Source organism: Bos indicus, chromosome X (assembly GCF_029378745.1).
Source record: "Bos indicus isolate NIAB-ARS_2022 breed Sahiwal x Tharparkar chromosome X, NIAB-ARS_B.indTharparkar_mat_pri_1.0, whole genome shotgun sequence".
NCBI lineage: Eukaryota > Metazoa > Chordata > Mammalia > Artiodactyla > Bovidae > Bos > Bos indicus.
In genome coordinates, this window is record NC_091789.1 from 142,834,888 (window position 1) to 142,852,066 (window position 17,179).

The following is a 17,179-nucleotide window of genomic DNA, read 5'->3' on the forward strand; positions in this document are numbered from 1 at the left end:
AATTTCCATCACCCTGAAGAGACCTCAGCCCTATTAGCAGTCAGTTCCAATCCCCTCTTCTCCCCATCCTCTGACTACCACTAATCTACTGTTTCTATAGTTTGCCTCCTCTGGACACGTCACAGATGGAATCGTATGTGGTCATTTGTGTCTGCCTCCTGCTAGACCCCTTTTGATGAAAGAACATATGAACCCAGTGTTACCAACTCTTGGGGGATCCCTGCTCTCTCCCTGCCTGACTGGAGGTCAATCCCAGCCTGGCAATCCACCTCCACAAAAGGTCAAAAGCATACATCCATCTCCTCAAGCTATAAGTGAATGGTTGACATTTTGGCCACAGTCATTTATGGTGAAGAAAGAAAGGATTACACTGTAAGTCCCCCAGCAAACATGCCCCAATCCTCTTTTGCTGAAGCAGACCCTTCATTGCTTTTCCTTTGGTCCTCAGAAATATCCACCATCCCCTGAGACCACAATCAGACTGTTCAACACATGAACTCTTGCTTATTCACTCATTTATTGTAACTGTATTTGTTGGTGTGTGAGGACAGATGTAATACGTATGCTTTCGATGCCAGAGGTATATTGGCAACATTTCCAACCACAGCAAGGTGATCTGGGCTGGGTCCCTACTGGATGCGCCAGTCTACATGCAAAAGGAGTAGAGCTGGGTAAGCATGTCATCCCACGTGTTGAAGATACTCACTGGGGACATACATTCTGCTTACTGGTCCCACTATTTACACCAATCAGAGGGAAAGTTGAAGCAAAGAAATCGTCATTTACAAATTCACTTTGAGTTTAGAAGATGTATTCCAGGAAAGAGAGACATAGAAAATAGCATTGTTTTTATTGCTAAGTAGACACAACATAATTCAATCAGCTTAAAAATGCACTAAGGCTTTGTCCCAAATGAACATCTGGAGGAATCTGGCTTAAGCATAAGAGAAGCAGAAGCTAAAAAAAAGTGTCTCTCCAATTATTAACAAAGAAAGAAAGAAAGAAAAAAAAGATTTAACTGGTGTGTTGAAGAGTCTAATTTCATTCCAGTGTAGACATGACTTCCCCAAGTTACTGCTTTTAATCTTAATCTATTGAAACCCCTTTTCCCAATGGATATCAAGTCTCTTAACATCATCTTGCTAGATTTTATGTAATGATGGAAGGCAATAAATATGTTGGCCCCAAACCAGCCCAGAGTCAGGCAAAAAGACAGTGATGGGCTGCAGCAACTTCAGGGAACCACCTCTCAGTAAGGCAGCCAAGGTAGGAAAATAAAAGAAAGGAAAGGAAAACAAAAGTCCTTAACAAAAAAGGCACAAAGGGAAAGTAAAATAAATACAAAATTGAGGAATCAAAGTTACCTTACTGTTTTCCTACAACAAATAAAGAGAAAAGGACAAGACCAGAGTAAAAACTCTCTCCTGGTTCTTTCCAATAAGATCGAAAATCATTTATTTGAAATGGCCAAAAATAACATTTTACAGAAAAGGAACCATAATATTACACAACCAAGTGTAGCTATAAAATCTCAAACATTCAGGCAATGCTTTATTTAAATCACCAAAAATAAGGTTTTATAGAAAAGGAATTGTAACAAGCAAATGTATAGCTGCAAATTTTCTTTTGCCATCAACATCGATTCCCTCTAAAATATTCAGGGACTACTTTGCAGTTTCCAAGCAAAACTAGAATTTGTGGGACAGAGTTGCTCAGCCTTATCACAAGAATGAAAACAGTTTGCAAAACAATTTTGTTTAATGCTAACAAATAACTAAAAGACGTGGTTACTGCTAACAAGTACCTCCGTCTACTGAAACAGCCCAACCTAATCACATGTTCATTAACAATTCACTGTGAACACAGCTGCTGTTTTCTTGCCATCACAGATCACGTGTATAGGTGGCAAGGGTTAGATGCTGGAGGCCATCGAGGCACCGAGGAAGTAATCCTTAACAGAAATAACTACAGTAGGTAAGCAACTCAAACAAATGGGCCCACCTCTGCCAAAGCCCCCCAGGGTGGGTGTCACATTTACTTTCTGCATAAAGAAGGCCCATGACTCCCTAGTTCTTTACTGGGAACCAAGAACTAGATAGAGAAACTGTTCTTCTAGGACCATCGAAACCTTAATAAATTGCCCTGGGATTCTTCGTGCTGTAGTGCGCCTCACAGGCAGCAACATAGGCAGACTCGGGGAAGAAGTCATCATGGTACTCTGCTAAAAACCTGGAAAAAAAAATAGCCCCTGTGATCACCAGAGTAAAGACTAAATACCAGGAAGCAAAACGGGAATTTCCACAACTGTAACATTTCACTCTTTTTGTATTAGGTAGAAAAAAATAATATAATCTTGATTTCTATATACTGATTATGTTCACTGCACATACCCAGCTTCTATGTTAAAGACTGTTTCATTGGAATCCTTTCACTATCAAGTGTACAAATTTCTATTTCTATAGCTTCTAAACTCCACTAGGTGGCAGTCTTGATTATCTAAACACTTCCATGCAAAAAGGCCTCTGAGTATTTCTACATTTTCCTGTTTTAAAAAACAAACTATAAAAAATAAATTATTAACTCAATAAATGTCACCTGAGAAATGCACAGTACTTACATGGGCTAAGTTAAAACAAAACTGAATGGTTTAATCAGTAAAGAGCATTTTGAGTTCTACTTTGCCGTTGCCAAAAGATGTTGTAAGTTTCAGCTTAGTAGTAAAAACGTAAGACTGACTTATGCCTGACTATGGATTGATGTTGAAACATAGCCAGTCACTGAAGAATCTGCAACACAGACACTGTCTTGACTCTGAAGTATCAAATATTTCACCATGAAGGGCTCAAATAGGCTCACATGGGCCGCATTAACTAGTATGCTAAGTAATTAGCTTCCTGTTTGTTTCCCTGGCCTCCTCCCAACTGTCCTTATTCCTAAAAAGGTAAGGATATACCTCTGCAATACCTTCTTCAGTAAAAACCAAGTCAAATTCATTTGAGGTAACTCTTTCTTCTTTGATTGTACCTTTTTTATAGCAACTCTCAATCCACTGATTCTGTAGTTGACACGTTTGGATGTATTTTCATAACCCATTACAGCTGAACAGTATGGGGATTGGGGCCCCAACCCTCTACAGAGTTGAAAATCCCTGCATAACGATTTTATTAGTTGGGCCCTCCGTATTCATTATTCCTCCCAATTCACAGATGCAACCAGCCACATGGATCATGTAGTGCTAAGTGTTTACTATTAAAGAAAATCCACATGTAAGTGGATTTGTGCACTTCAAACCCATGTTGTTCAAGGGTCAGCTGTACCATTTTATTTGTAAATCTTTGTACGTAACCTCCTAAAACCCTAATTTCTATTTTGTTTTGGGCATAGCTCAGAATTAGAAGGCTCTCCTGTGCTAACTAGTGGCTGTCTCATTTTGGCATTATTTGATTTCAGTGTAACAAAATGTTTATACAAAACAGAGTTGTAGGTTTGTTTGAGGGGAAGGCTGAAAGAGATTAGGGCATTTTTGAAACTTTTTTCTATAAAATGTTTTAAAGTTGAATTCCACTCATTTGATACATTATTCAAAATACCCAGACAAAGACTCATTTCTCTGGCTGGAGTGTTCTCCACTCCAGTAAATCCTACTTGACTAGCTCTTACAGGCTGGGACCTAAATACAAGGAGAAAGTATCCTCTTAAAGAGAAAGAAAAAACAAGGTCAGGTACATGGGACACCCTGGGTGAGGCAGAGTGACAACAAGCCTGGAACGCCAGGAGAAACCAGTCAGTAGACATCTGGGTGGGAGAGCTGGGCCATAGGCATAAAGGAGGCTGGGGTCTGCAGCCCAGGTATGCAGAGGGCACAGCCTCGGTGAATGATCCAACCATATAATGAAATGGCTCTGTCAGGTGAAGAAAACGCTACCTTTCTCCAAATTCACAAGTATCAGCACAGACTATTCATCATTTCTCTTAACTCCAAAGGAGACACCAAAATCAGACCTACAAATGTAGGTACATGGAACAAAGAAAAGTCACATGCTTAAGGTACTCTTGAATAAAATACATAAAATTAAATAGTTATCAATCTCAATCACTTCTTTAGAAAATTTTCTCCTCACATGGCTATCCAACTGGATTCTTCCAGTGACACAAAAAAATTTTACCTCCATACCCTTTGTTTAGAAACCAGATAAACTATGAAAAAATTAAATAGCTCCAACTCCCCATATTACAATTACTATTAGAACCAACTATACTTAGGTAATACTGCAGAGCTAGCTTCTACATCTGCTGAAGACAAGTTCAAAAAAGTCATATATACGGTGGCAGAGTAAATTTTGACAAAGTAATAACAATACCTCAGAAAGAGATCAAAGTGCTTCAGTAAAGCCTTCAGATTCTTCTCAGAAAAGGACATCTTTCCAAGGATTTCTGGAAGTTTCACTGCATTAAAAAGAAAGCAAAATCATTTACAACTGGCAGAATCTGGCGATCAGTAGGAGATCCTCTGGGTCCCTGTGATCTTATTCAAACTGAAACTAACATCTATGCTGCCAAACAAAACCAAAACTCTTACTGAACATAGAGTAGTAAGTACAAATATTACAAACACAATTTGTATGAAATTTAAGATTCATTGTTTTTAAGAGATCAACATTCAGTGATTTTTCTTAGACCCCCAAATTACCACAAGATGTACCTAAGCCTACAGCTGTTAAAATTAAAGTGGAAAATAAAAAAGGTAAGAAGAAAGCAGGGCAAAGGATTTCTTACCAAACAAACGCAGCAAGTGTTGTGCCCCATAAATGTAAGAGGGTGGAGGTGGTTGGTCACCTGGGGGATAACTATCAGGTACAAGTTTCCAAGAGAGGACCTGGGAAAAGCACAGAGAATGCTTTGTTGTTATATCTTCACACTCCGTTACCCACAGATCTGTACATTTGGAATTCCAGCAGAAATACACACACTTTGACACTCCCAAGCCCGCAGAAAGACACAGCTCATCAAGTGTCGCGTTTCTACCCTGGAGCTTCCCATCCATTTGGCACCTCTGGAGCTGCCTCACAGCTGGACCAGAAAATGGGAAGAAACCAAACATGGAACAGGACAATGACAAGAAGCCAATGTGGAGGTCCTAAAGCCATCCCACCTTCTTTGGCAACATGGAGACAGTCCTAATCACCTACAATTAAGACAGATTCTGTGAAGATGAAAAAAAAATGCCACTGTATCAAACACAAACTCATAAAAATAAACAAGGAAAGAGGACTTAAAATTGGGAAAATATTCGATTTTCTAATTTTCAATAGCTTCTACCTGTAAATTAGCTGTAACTGTTTTGTCATTCTGCCCCTTCTCCTTTCTTGGAAATTCTGCTGTTTTAGACAATGAAGTAATAAAAGATGTTTTGAGAAAGGTTACCACTGTGTCAAGATTCTCTAAGATTCTGCTATGTTACAGTCACTCTGGAAACTAATTTCACCCACTGAATCAAGTGAAAATAGACTTCAGCCCTGGAAACGGCCTGCTTTTCCTTCACTTTGAATTCCAGAAGTGTGGGTGGATTGGGGGCTTTTGTTAAAGTAACAGTTGAATTTCAAAACTCTCTGATGAGCTTCCACAGAAATATTTCAGCAAATTATAGGTCTATTCTACCTAGTTGCTGTTTTGCCTTTTGGGATCTGCCAAGTTTAATCTGGAAATAGTTGGGTCAAAGGAAGACCTCTATAAGACAAAGCAGAAGGATGCCAAAATGAGCCCATAAAGGCTGATGTAGTCAATTTAATCAAATGAAATTTTAGAAATTAACAAGCACCACCATGGTTCCATCTGTCTCCATGCTGAAGGCCCAGGCTTCAGCCCGTGCCTCACCAACCCCACGCTCCTGTGGTACACAAGCCTCAGAGCAGGAGTAAGTTTCTGCCCCTTTATACTATCCCTAGCACCGAACTCCACGGTGCACACAGCTACAGCTCAGCAACTGTTTTGACAGTGACACTCAAAGTGAACATGGGGGAATCCACCATCACTGGAGGCACGAAGGGCACGCTCGTGCAAAAGCAGATCATGTGGTTAGTTAGCGAGCCTGGCTACTTCCCTCCCTCAATTCTGCAGCTCAGTGTAGTGAATCAGCTCTCTCAAAGATGCATTATGGGTGGAAATAACAGGTTTCCAGTGGAGGAAGTCTCAACCAGGGTGTGCACAGGAATCGCCTGTGATCTCAACCAGGACTACACCAGTCCAGATCCTCCCTGGTGCAGTTGGGCAGCAAATGGCATTGGGAGAGTGAGTCTCAGGTGGTCAGGATGCAGGGCCCTGGGGAAAACATGCTGCAATGGAGGCTTTATGCAGACAGAATGCACTAAGGTCTCATCATGAGAGCCTGTCCAACCCCAACCACTTTTTCACTAGACCTTGTAGCTGTAACTATCACCACTAGATGGCGGCGTTGCAACAGTGACCAGAGTGGGAATGGCTGTGCCTCAATATTCAGATGTTTTCTGTGGGTCCCCAACTTTATGGCGCCAGGGTCCAGTTTTGTGGAAGACAATTTTTTCACGGCCCCAGGGCGGGGGACGGTTTGGGGATGATTCAAGCGCATTAGATCTATTGTGCGCTGTATTTCTATTATTACATCAGCTCCACCTCAGCTTATCCGGCCTAAGATCATGGAGGTTGGGGACTGCTGTGAGAAACAGGATTCTTCTTGAATAAAAACACCTGCAGGCTTTCTAGTCTGAAAAAAGGAAAATTAGGGACTGCTTGCACTAGGAATTTCCTAACCCTCCCTTAACATCACTGGAACACGAACTGGGTTTTCTAGCAGAGGTCAGTCAACTTATAACCCTTGAGCCAAAGCAACCCCCTCATGCTAAAAACAACTGTTTTTTAAATGTTTTTTTTTTTATTAAATGAATACTACTTCACGACATATAAAAATCATATGAAATTTGATTACTAGCACACATATTCATTGGAGGGACTGATGCTGAAGCTCCAATACTTTGGCCACCTGATGTGAAGAACTGACTCTGGAAAACACCCTGATGCTACGAAAGATTGAAGGCGGGAGGAGAAGGGGACGACAGAGGATGAGATGGTTGGATGGTGTCACCGACTCAATGGACATGAGTTTGGGAAAGCTCCAGGAGTTGGCGATGGACAGGGAGGCCTGGCATGCTGCAGTCCACAGGGTCACAAAAAGTTGGACACAACTGAGTGACTGAACTGAGACTGAGCACACATGAATGAATTTTGGGGCCACCCAGCACACTCATTTGTGAACTATTTACACTACTTTCACAAGCTGACGCACAACCCTGAAAGTATTTACAATCTGACCCTTGATAAGAAAAGTTTGCTGACCCCTGTCACCAAACATCGTCTCATAAAGCCATCCTCCTCTGTGCACAGAAACAAGGAAAGCCCACTTGCTAGGCAAGATTCATACAATTTCCCCGTGGACTAAGACATCTCCTGAACTCCTGAAAACTCACTATGTATCTCAGTTAACTGGCCTTAAAAACAGTTTCAAACTGAAGCTGTCCTGTCTGTAAAAGGGAACTCTGCTGGTAAGGTTATTCTCAAGAACCTGAGGTAATTTAGATCAAGCGCCTGGCACAATGCTAGCATACAGCATGCCCTCAAAGGGATGGCTATTAATATTACTGTTAAAGATGGGTTTTATATTTTTAAATGGTTAAGACCAAAAGTAGAATAATATCATATAAATGAAAAATTATCTGATATGCAAATGGCAGTGTCCATAAACACAGCTTTATTGGAACACGGCACACTCATTCATTTACACAGTGTCTGGGGCTGCTTTGGAGCTGGGGAGTCTCAACAGTGACTATGAAGCCCACAAGGTTGAAAATATTTACTCTCTGACTTTTTGCAGAAAAACTGTACTGACAACTGTTCTACAAAATAACAATACTCCTATTTCAATGCTGCTGCTGCTGCTAAGTTGCTTCAGTCGTGTCCGACTCTGTGCAACCCCATAGACGGTAGCCCACCAGGCTCCCCTGTCCCTGGGATTCTCCAGGCAATACTTGGACTTATTTGAAATAAAAGAGGAATGGAGGTGCAGGGCTATAATCTCATTTTAGATACCACAAATACAATGTTACACATCATACAAAAAATTGTTAATATCCACAGCAACAACCTAGATGTCCATCAGCAGACGAATGGATAAGAAAGTTGTGGTACATACACGCTATGGAGTATTACTCAGCCATTAAAAAGAATACATTTGAATCAGTTCTAATGAGGTATATGAAACTGGAGCCTATTATACAGAGTGAAGTAAGCCAGAAAGAAACACCAATACAGTATACTAACGCATATATATGGAATTCAGAAAGATGGTAACGATAGCCCTGTATGTGAGACAGCAAAAGAGACACAGATGTATAGAAGTCTTTGGACTCTGTGGGAGAGGGTGAGGGTGGGATGATTTGGGAAGATGGCATTGAAACATGTATATTATCATATGTGAAACAAATCACCAGACCAGGTTCGATGCATGAATACAGGATGCTCAGGGCTGGTGCACTGGGATGACCCAGAGGGATGGTATGGGGAGGGAGGTGGGAGGGGGATTCAGGATGGGGAACACGTGTACACCCGTGGTGGATGCATGTTGATGTATGGAAAAACCAATACAATATTGTACAGAAAAAAATAATAATAATAATTTTAAAAAATTGAAAAAAAAATACCTACGGCAAGAGTAACATAATGTTTCTTCCCAGCAAATGGGATTTCCTCTTGTAAGACTTTTTAAGAAAACACAAAAGGAAGGGTTCAATGGGGGTGGACAACAGAAATTAACGCTTTACCTCATTTATTTCATTAGTTCTTCTGCCTTCAAAGCCAGCAAACACCGCACTCCCTTCCTTGCTAGGGGTCAGAGGAACAGGCGAGGATGATCTGCTATGAACAGGTGTCTCTTTAAAAGGAAAAGACTTTAATTAGTCACCAATTAATTATCCACTAATCATACAGCTACTGAATTAAAGATTGCTGAAAGACCTTTACAAAGAGCAGAGAAGTTATTAATTTTTACCAATAAGACTTCCCTGTCAAGAATAGTACCTGGAATATTATTTGATGGAAAAAAGGAAAGAAAAGGAATCAAGTTCAGAGATATCCCTAGTGGCTCACAGAATTCACCTGCAATGCAGGAGACCTGGGTTTGATCCCTGAGTTGGGAAGATCCCTTGGAGAAGTGAATGGCAACCCACTCCAGTGTTCTTACCTGGGAAATCCCATGGACAGGGGAGCCTGGCGGGCTACAGTCCAGGGGGGGTCGCAAAGAGTTGGACACAACTGAGCGACTAACACTTTCATTTTCACACTTCACTGGGATAAACTACGTACAACATGATGAAACTTGAAAACATTGTATGTTAAGTGAAAGACGCCACAGACAAAAGGCCACATATTGCATGATTCCACTGATGAACTCATGCCTACAAGAGGTAGATCCATATGTACAGGACGTTAACTAGTTCAGGGCTGGAGAGAGGGACTGCAAACAGATGGGTGAGCCAGCGCGAAACTGGTCAGTACCAGGAATCCTGATTGTAGAGCTGAAGGCACAGGAGTTGGGGGGGGGGGGGGCTCCCATCTCCCGCTGGACTGGGTTCAGGAGCACGGTGCCTGACCCAGACCAAGCACAGAGTCGGCATCACCTCTCCCCGGCATGGCCCTCCTGTGGGCAGTGGACCTACTCTTTTCCAGGTGCAGGAACAGCTTGGGCATGCTGGCAGACGTGTCCTGCTGCCGGCGCTTGGGCTGGGGTGAGGCGCTGCTCTCAGACAGCCTGTCGCAGTTGGCAGAGTGGCGCGTGGACCGCCTCAGAGACTGAAAGGCTTCCGGCTCGCCTTTGCGCCTTTTGGGGGTGGTTGGTTCACCTGAGGTTGGCTGACTCTCTGTGGACTGTGGTGTGGATGGATTCAGCAAAGGTGGGCTTGGAGAGAGCTCCTCCTGGTTCCTACAAAAGGAAGGGGAACGCATCACACGCGCCCGGTACACAGAATCTCTGCAAAGCCTGGAGGGGTTCCTCAATGTCCTTCTTCAGGCAGAAAACACAGCCTCCATTCCACTCCAGGAGGCTTAGAAACTTTCACTTCCAGACATGCCAAAACAAATACTTTCTTAAAGGTACCTAAACATTATTATACCATTTTCACCCTTTAACTCTTCAAGGCACCCTGGCATTAAAGGCTGTGATACCCTTTGTCCTTGTTTTGTATCAGTGGTTCGCAACTCAGGGATGATTCCACTCTGGGGGGAACACAACTCAGGGGTGATTCCACTCTGGGGGGAACACAACTCAGAGGTGATTCCACTCTGGGGGGAACACAGACACCTTCTGGAGTCAGTTTTGATGGTCACGACTGGGAAAGTGCCATTGGCATCCAGTGGGTGGAGGCCAGGGATGCTGCTCGCTATCCTACAGCATGTAGTTCGGCCTCCGTCACCAACAATGATCCAATTAAAAACATCGGTCGAGCCAAGGCTGAGAAACCATGGTGGTGAGACTAAGAATACAACGTCATCTCGTGACAATGTAACTACTGATAGGGCTAGAATGCCACAAACGTTGCCCACATTTTGTGGAAACACACGGTCCACTCTAGACACTGGGAACCTTGAGGTTTGGAGGAGGGTGTGGGGACATCAACATAGGTCCCCGCTGGGAAGGAAGGCAGCCAAAGAAGAGACGGTCATAATGCAGACAGACAATTACGAGGCAAGACCTGAGGAGGAAGCGGATCAAGGGGCTGAAGGCGAAAGGAGGGCAATGCTTAGTGCAGCAAGTGGGAAGCTGTCAGTGACTTTGGGGAGCAGAGGGAGGCAGGAGACCAAGATAGACAGGAAACATGCAAGAGGAGATGCAGGGGTGGAAATCATGAAAATAGACCAGTCTCTCGGGAAGATGGGCCTGAGGCAGACAAGGAAGTAGCTTACACAGATAGAGGCATGGACTCAGGTGCAGGGGGACTTGTTGAACCCAAAGAATGGAGATTTGGAAAAGCTTGGTCACTGAGGGAAGACTGTGACACAGCAGAGCGGGAAAGAAACTAACCTTTATTTGAGGCCTAAGGCAGCCAGCCCTTCATGCACTTCCTCATTTAATAACTACCTACAGAAGCAAATGTTCTTTCCATTGTTGACAGGAAAAGCTAGAGACTCAGATGACACCTCACCAAGTCACAAATTCAAACCCACACCCAACCTTCTCAGGCCACGCTCTCTTCACCCCAATGTCTTTGGAAAGAAGGGCATTGGCTACTCTAAAGCCAATTTCTGTACACTGAAATCTTCACTTGGTAAAAACTTCCAGAGACATTTGAAAGTGAATGATGACTCAAACTTACCCAAGAAGAAAGAAAACCACCAGGACAGACAGTGGTTTGCCATCTACTCCCTCCTCCAAATGTGTTGGCCCCATAGCATCCAACGGAAATCTTTAAAAACAGATCTAGCTATTTGATTTCTGATAGCTGATGGTTGAACTACAAGCTAACTTACCTATTAGTGCTTGTGGTACTTTCCTTAATCGGAAGAAAAAATTTGGACGAAGTCACCTTTTTATACTGAACTTGTTCATATGGATAGAGCAAAACCAATGGGAGAGTGTAATCAAAGGTTATTCTTAATCCATCCACCATCTCCTTACAAAGGTCAACGCTGGAAGGATTAAAGAGATTAGAGATGCAATAAAATAACAGAACTTTTCAAAATGTCACAATGAAGGTGCATATTTCTAATCAGGAAGAGTGTTAAACACTGTATATTACACCTAAGTGTGCAAAACACAAAGTCTGTAGGTGCTAACGATAATTAAATGGGAGCACAGACCTAGAATATAGAGTGCAGTAAGCAAGTATTTGTAACTTACACACTGAACACAAGTAAATATGCTCAGTGCCACACAAGGAGCCCAAGTAGCCTGTGCTCCGGAAAGTAGACACACCCCAGACACCTGCAGCTGAAGGGGTCGGTTGGTCGTGATGAGCTGACACATCTGTTTCAACTGCAACAATCTACTTGTCTGACTCCACTCCTACGGGGTCACATTCCCAAGGCAAGCTATGAGGACAATTATTCAGATTAGGGTAAAGACCTGTTTGTAAACAGGTTTCAACAAAATTCTCATTCCCCATTCTGGTACTTCTCAAAGCAAAAAAAAAAAAAAAAAAAAAAGAGTTTGCTCCCTAAATTACATCATTGAAAACTTCTTCTAGTGTTGAGGCAGTGCATATCCTCAATGGATTCACATCACACTCCTAAAGAGTTACTGAACATTCTGGAAAAAGACAGTATTTTGAAACTTAACTGGTTACTGTATGAATTAAGTGTAACAGTATGTGAACTGTTTCATAGTAACTGAAACAGAGACAGTGTTACCTGTTCTAAATGGAAGTTTATTCTCTAACACCCAGAGTGAACCATGAAATGCCAACCCTCCCTCCCCTACTTACTTCTTTTCTGCTGGGATATAATGCACATTCATGTTGGCGTGTGGTATAACATGATGGTGACGAGGCCTCTCATTGGCTGAAAAGGCTGCATTGATAGCAAAATGCTTCACGTACGATTCCAAAATAGTTATAATGTTGGTCTGGCATGGAAGTTTCACTAACTGTTAACAAAAACATAAACATTTGATGTACACATTCCATTGGATAAACATATATTCCAAGAAACAGTGGTCTTGTGTACATCATTTTTGAAGCTCAAAAATAAAGTCAATTGTGTATGAAGATAATTCTTTAGGTAAATGTGCTTTGAAACTCTCTGACTTTTCTTCTACTGATCATATCCCCATGTATATTACAATGATAATTTAAAGTTAATTGATAACTAATTTTAAAAATAAATGCAAGCAATGATTCTCAGCTTAGGGACCCATTAGAACCATTTGGGGAACCTCTAAGATATCCACAGCTGCCACCCCCAACATCATAGATCAGTTTTCACCTTAAGCTTGAAGCCCAGGCATCAGGACTCTGCAAAGCTCTCTAGAAGATTCTAACAGGCAGCCAGGGCTGGAAAAGTCTGAGCACACTTCCATCAGGAGAACACTACTGCCAGAGAAGTGTAAAACCCAACTCAGCACAGAACCTGAGTTTCATTCCGCCAAGGCTCTCAACTTTCTGTGACTGCAAAATATGGCTCTACTACAAATCCATGTTTTATGTGTTCTCCTTGTTTACCCGTTTTCTCCTGTTGATATAGTAACAATCATCCTCAAGCTTCTTCTTCAGAACGTCAGGGATTTCTATAGTTATTGTTCTTTCTTCCATTTCCTTTTTTGTGTGCAGCTCTGGTCCTTCCTTCTGCAATATCACAATTCCATTTTAACTACCTAAAACAGAGAGTCTACACCCAAAGAAGGACTAACATAAGCACAGCCTACAATGAAACAAACCACTTAATCCTTGACATTTACACCAGTAATGATGTCACATATTCTAATGAGAAGTATATTAAAGGCCAAAAGTTAACTTGTTTTAGGGCGCTAACGACATTGCAAATGCTTATTTCTTTTCTTCCCAATTTAACTTTACCAGTGGGATTCATGTTAACTTTGTATTCAGCAAACAGAAGATGCTAAACTCTTGATACACACCATTTAAAAATTAATCAGCACTATAAAAAGTTCACAATTTCATTGCAAAGAAAGAGGTGAAATGGTTTGTGGAAACATTTCATGGGTATAAAAAGCCACAGAGAAGTTTTTACAATAAAAAGGGTTTTTTTCCCTTATATATGAAGTACAATTTTATCACATTTGGTTAAAAAGATGGATTTTTACAAAACATTTCACAACTAGAAAATTTTACCACCAAAATATATGCCAAAGAGTTTTTACAATAAGAACTGTATACCACTTCAGTCTTTTCTTCAGTATCACCCTCTTCACTTATTTCTCCATCCTTTTCTTCACTGTCAGAGGAACTGCTTATTGCTAGGTAAAACAAAAAACAGCAGTCAAACCTGAATTACACACTTCCTTAACCCTTACATCTACAATTCCTTAGGATGGCATGGGTGTCCTACTGCTAGTAATAATAAGCTACTGTCCAGCATAAAGTTTAAACGTCAAACACAAATATTGGACCTTTCAGAATAGAAATTTATTTTGAAAAAATACAATACCAACCTCAAGGGGTGCAAAAACCACACAAGTAAATGATGTGCAAGTGTTTAGTCACCTAGGATCTTATTGTTCGCTGTCACATTCACAAGTGGAGCAAGGTACCATGAAGAAAACATGAGAATGGAGCTCTGAGGCGCTACTATAAGACACTGATTGAGAAGGCAGGGGTCATGTGCAAGACCCACCAGGTCTAATTAGGAACTTTCTGACTGCTACTTGAATTATCAAAAACAAATGAGCAAATGTTTTATGAAATGAGCTTACAATGTTTCCTTGTCTAAAGTTTCAGTGAATCTTTCCCCTCAACCCTGCAGTATAAAAGAACTAGGTAAAACTCCTTTTAACCAGAGACAATAAGTCAAGCCACTCACAGTTTTCATCGTTTTCATCTTTTTCGTCAGCAGGGAGGCTTTTTAAGACAGAGTCCACACCAGGCAACCTGCAGCGCTTCCTCTTTCTTCCTGTGCTTCTCCTGAAATGGATAAAGACCACTGAAATGTTGACTGATATGGGTCTTGAGGTTAAAAAAAAAACAACAAAAAAATGCAGTAACAATAATTCTTAAGTATCGAAGATATAATTACATTTTAAAACATAAGTGGTAACCTCCATTATTTCGAATACAATAGAAACACTATTTGCTACTACGTTTCAAATATGTTACATAACTTGATAAGCCACGTTTATCAGATTTTTAAACTTTTCTCTGACAAAAATTCTAAACCTTAAAAGAAAACACATTGAGCAAAATTCATGTTTTTGGTATTCTTACAGGCGAGCTACAGCTTTTTTGGCCAATTTCCGCTGTAATCTCCGATTTTCATCAGTGTCACGAAGGACATGATCCTCTGCTGCCCATCTATCCCAGCTAAAGAAACAAAAGAGGAAAAGGGTGTAAAATTCAGTATTTTAGTTTGACATGAAACAAATGTTAAAAGCACCACACAGGAACAGAAGTGTCTCAAAATTACTTACCTTTCAGAAAACTATTTAAATATTTTAAATCACAAAAAGAGAAACCACAACTCATTCAGACACAGAAGCAATGAGAATCTCCAAAAGCAACCATAGAGAATCCAAATATAGTCGACTCAGAAGTAATCAGAGTAGGCAAGGTTTGACAAAAAAGCAAAAACAGGAAATGAAACTTTCCAAGGAGTGTTCAAAGAAGTTTGAACTTAACAAAGAAGTTTGCAATGTTCCTGTGCACAGATGATCAATTTTCAGTCAGGTTTAACAAGTACACTCACCTTCTGTTCCAACCATTAAAATGGATCAGATATTCTGGGATCTTTCTGCCTTTTTCGTCTTTCCCAACAATAACATCGACGATCTGAAACCAGAAAATACCGTTCACAAACAATAGAACTTATCAGAAGCTGGATTAGGAAAACTAGATCATGGGCTTTTTTGTAAAAGAAAGGAAAGCATTCTCTCCTTTTTTAGACGGAGAGCTGGGCTGAAACATTTTCCCTTTCAATTCCATTTTTTCCCCTGAGTGGATGCCTCAAAATAGGAAACATCCCTCCAACCACCCCCTGATTGGTCTCTGAGTGTGAGAACGGGTGTAGGTTCTGAAGCCATTAGTCAGCCGAGTTGTCACTAAGAGTCCCGGCCTGACAAGCGAGCCTCTGCCGATAGACCTCTGGGAGTTGTAGTCTCCTGGGCTCCGCAGGATCGTCTGGCCAGTTAGGCTCGGAGATTCTGCCACCCCGCCTAGCGGTGTCCCCAGGGGGAAATTCGGGGGCAAATGAAGGGGCGTGTCACCCTTGGGGAGACTCAAGGCGGGGAGGGAGGAGGCACGGCAAACATAAACGTGAGGCAGGGGCAGCGAGTTGGAGCCCCAAAGTAGAACGGAAAGCCCAGAGGGGCGCTAGGGCCAGCCCCCACCCGCGACCTGCGAGACACACTCCTTCACGCCACCTAGACCGGAGGAGCCGCTGATGTGGCTCCATTTTCTCCCAACCTCCGAAACTTAGGCGGACAGGCAGGAGCCGCGACACGGCCAACTGAAAACCTAAGTGGTGCAAGGCCCTGGAGGACGAAGACACCCACTCAACCTGGCTCTCAGAGAGAATCCAGGCCTACGGGAGGGGCCGAGCCCAGACCACAACCGGCCCAGGGCAACGGCGTCGCCAGTTGACAGCCAGCCCTGCGGTACAATCTATGGATTAGGACGGGGGCCGCTCGATCAAGGCATCGCGCGGGAGCCCAAGCGGCCCTAGACAGCACAGGACGGGGAGAGTTAACCTCCAGGAAGAGGCCTTGAGCAAGCGGCCTCCTGGACGCGGAGCCCCCGCCGCCCTCAGGTGCGCAAACCGACGCCGCGGCTCCTGCAGCGCGACACCGCTCGCGCTAGGATTCCGACAGCGCCGGCGCAACCCCCGGCCCAGGCCGGAAGCGGAAGCGTCCCAGCCCCGGCTCCCCATCGCGGCGTCCCGCGAGCGCCCCCTGCCGTCCGTGCGGCGCCGCGCAGGCCGAGGAGCCGCGAGCAAGGAGCGCCGAGCCCCGCCACTTCCCCCGCTCCACGGCACCGTCAGCACCCGCATCCGCGTTCGCCTCCCGTCCCGGGGTTCCCGGCCCGCGCCTCCTCCCTGCCCCTCCGCGGTGGCACCTTGGCATCGTACAGCACTCGCGCCTTGGTGGGGTCAGGCTCGAAGCACAGCACTTTCTCCCCTGAATGGAATTTAAATTTCATGCCCTCGCTCGCGCTCATTTGCTCATCGTGGCGGAGGGCGAGGCTCCGGGGCGGGCGGAGCGCGCGCGGTGGGGGAGGGGGGTGGGGGCTGGGAGGTGGCGCGCGGCAGCGGGGGTGGCGGGGAGGGAGCGGGGACTGGCGGAGGCTGTGGCCGGCCCGCCCTCGGCCCCGCCTCTGCCCGCCCCGCGCCACCGCTGGACCTCCGAGCGGCCAAGCGCGCGCGCTCCCGATCGAGCGCGTCCCTGCGAGTCGCCGCCAGGCTCCCGGGTGGCTGGGAGTCGGGCAGCCCGCGGCCC

General features: G+C 43.6%; 1 protein-coding gene across 2 annotated transcripts; it reads right to left on the reverse strand.

Moving 5' to 3' along the window:
* Positions 1-1,438: 1,438 nt before the first annotated feature.
* Positions 1,439-16,958, reverse strand: MSL3 (MSL complex subunit 3). 2 transcript variants are annotated; one of them, XM_019956089.2, is made up of 13 exons: positions 16,800-16,958; positions 15,436-15,518; positions 14,958-15,053; positions 14,557-14,657; positions 13,914-13,993; positions 13,239-13,361; positions 12,504-12,664; positions 11,551-11,709; positions 9,744-10,006; positions 8,850-8,959; positions 4,777-4,876; positions 4,362-4,446; positions 1,439-2,229 (listed from the first exon to the last, which is right to left on the reverse strand). In XM_019956089.2, the coding sequence occupies exons 1-13, from the start codon at positions 16,899-16,901 to the stop codon at positions 2,130-2,132; spliced, it is 1,563 nt and encodes a 520-aa protein (XP_019811648.1). In that variant the 5' UTR covers positions 16,902-16,958; the 3' UTR covers positions 1,439-2,129. The 2 variants fall into 2 exon arrangements, with proteins under 2 accessions (XP_019811648.1, XP_070640944.1); XM_070784843.1 differs by lacking the exon at positions 11,551-11,709.
* Positions 16,959-17,179: the final 221 nt, after the last annotated feature.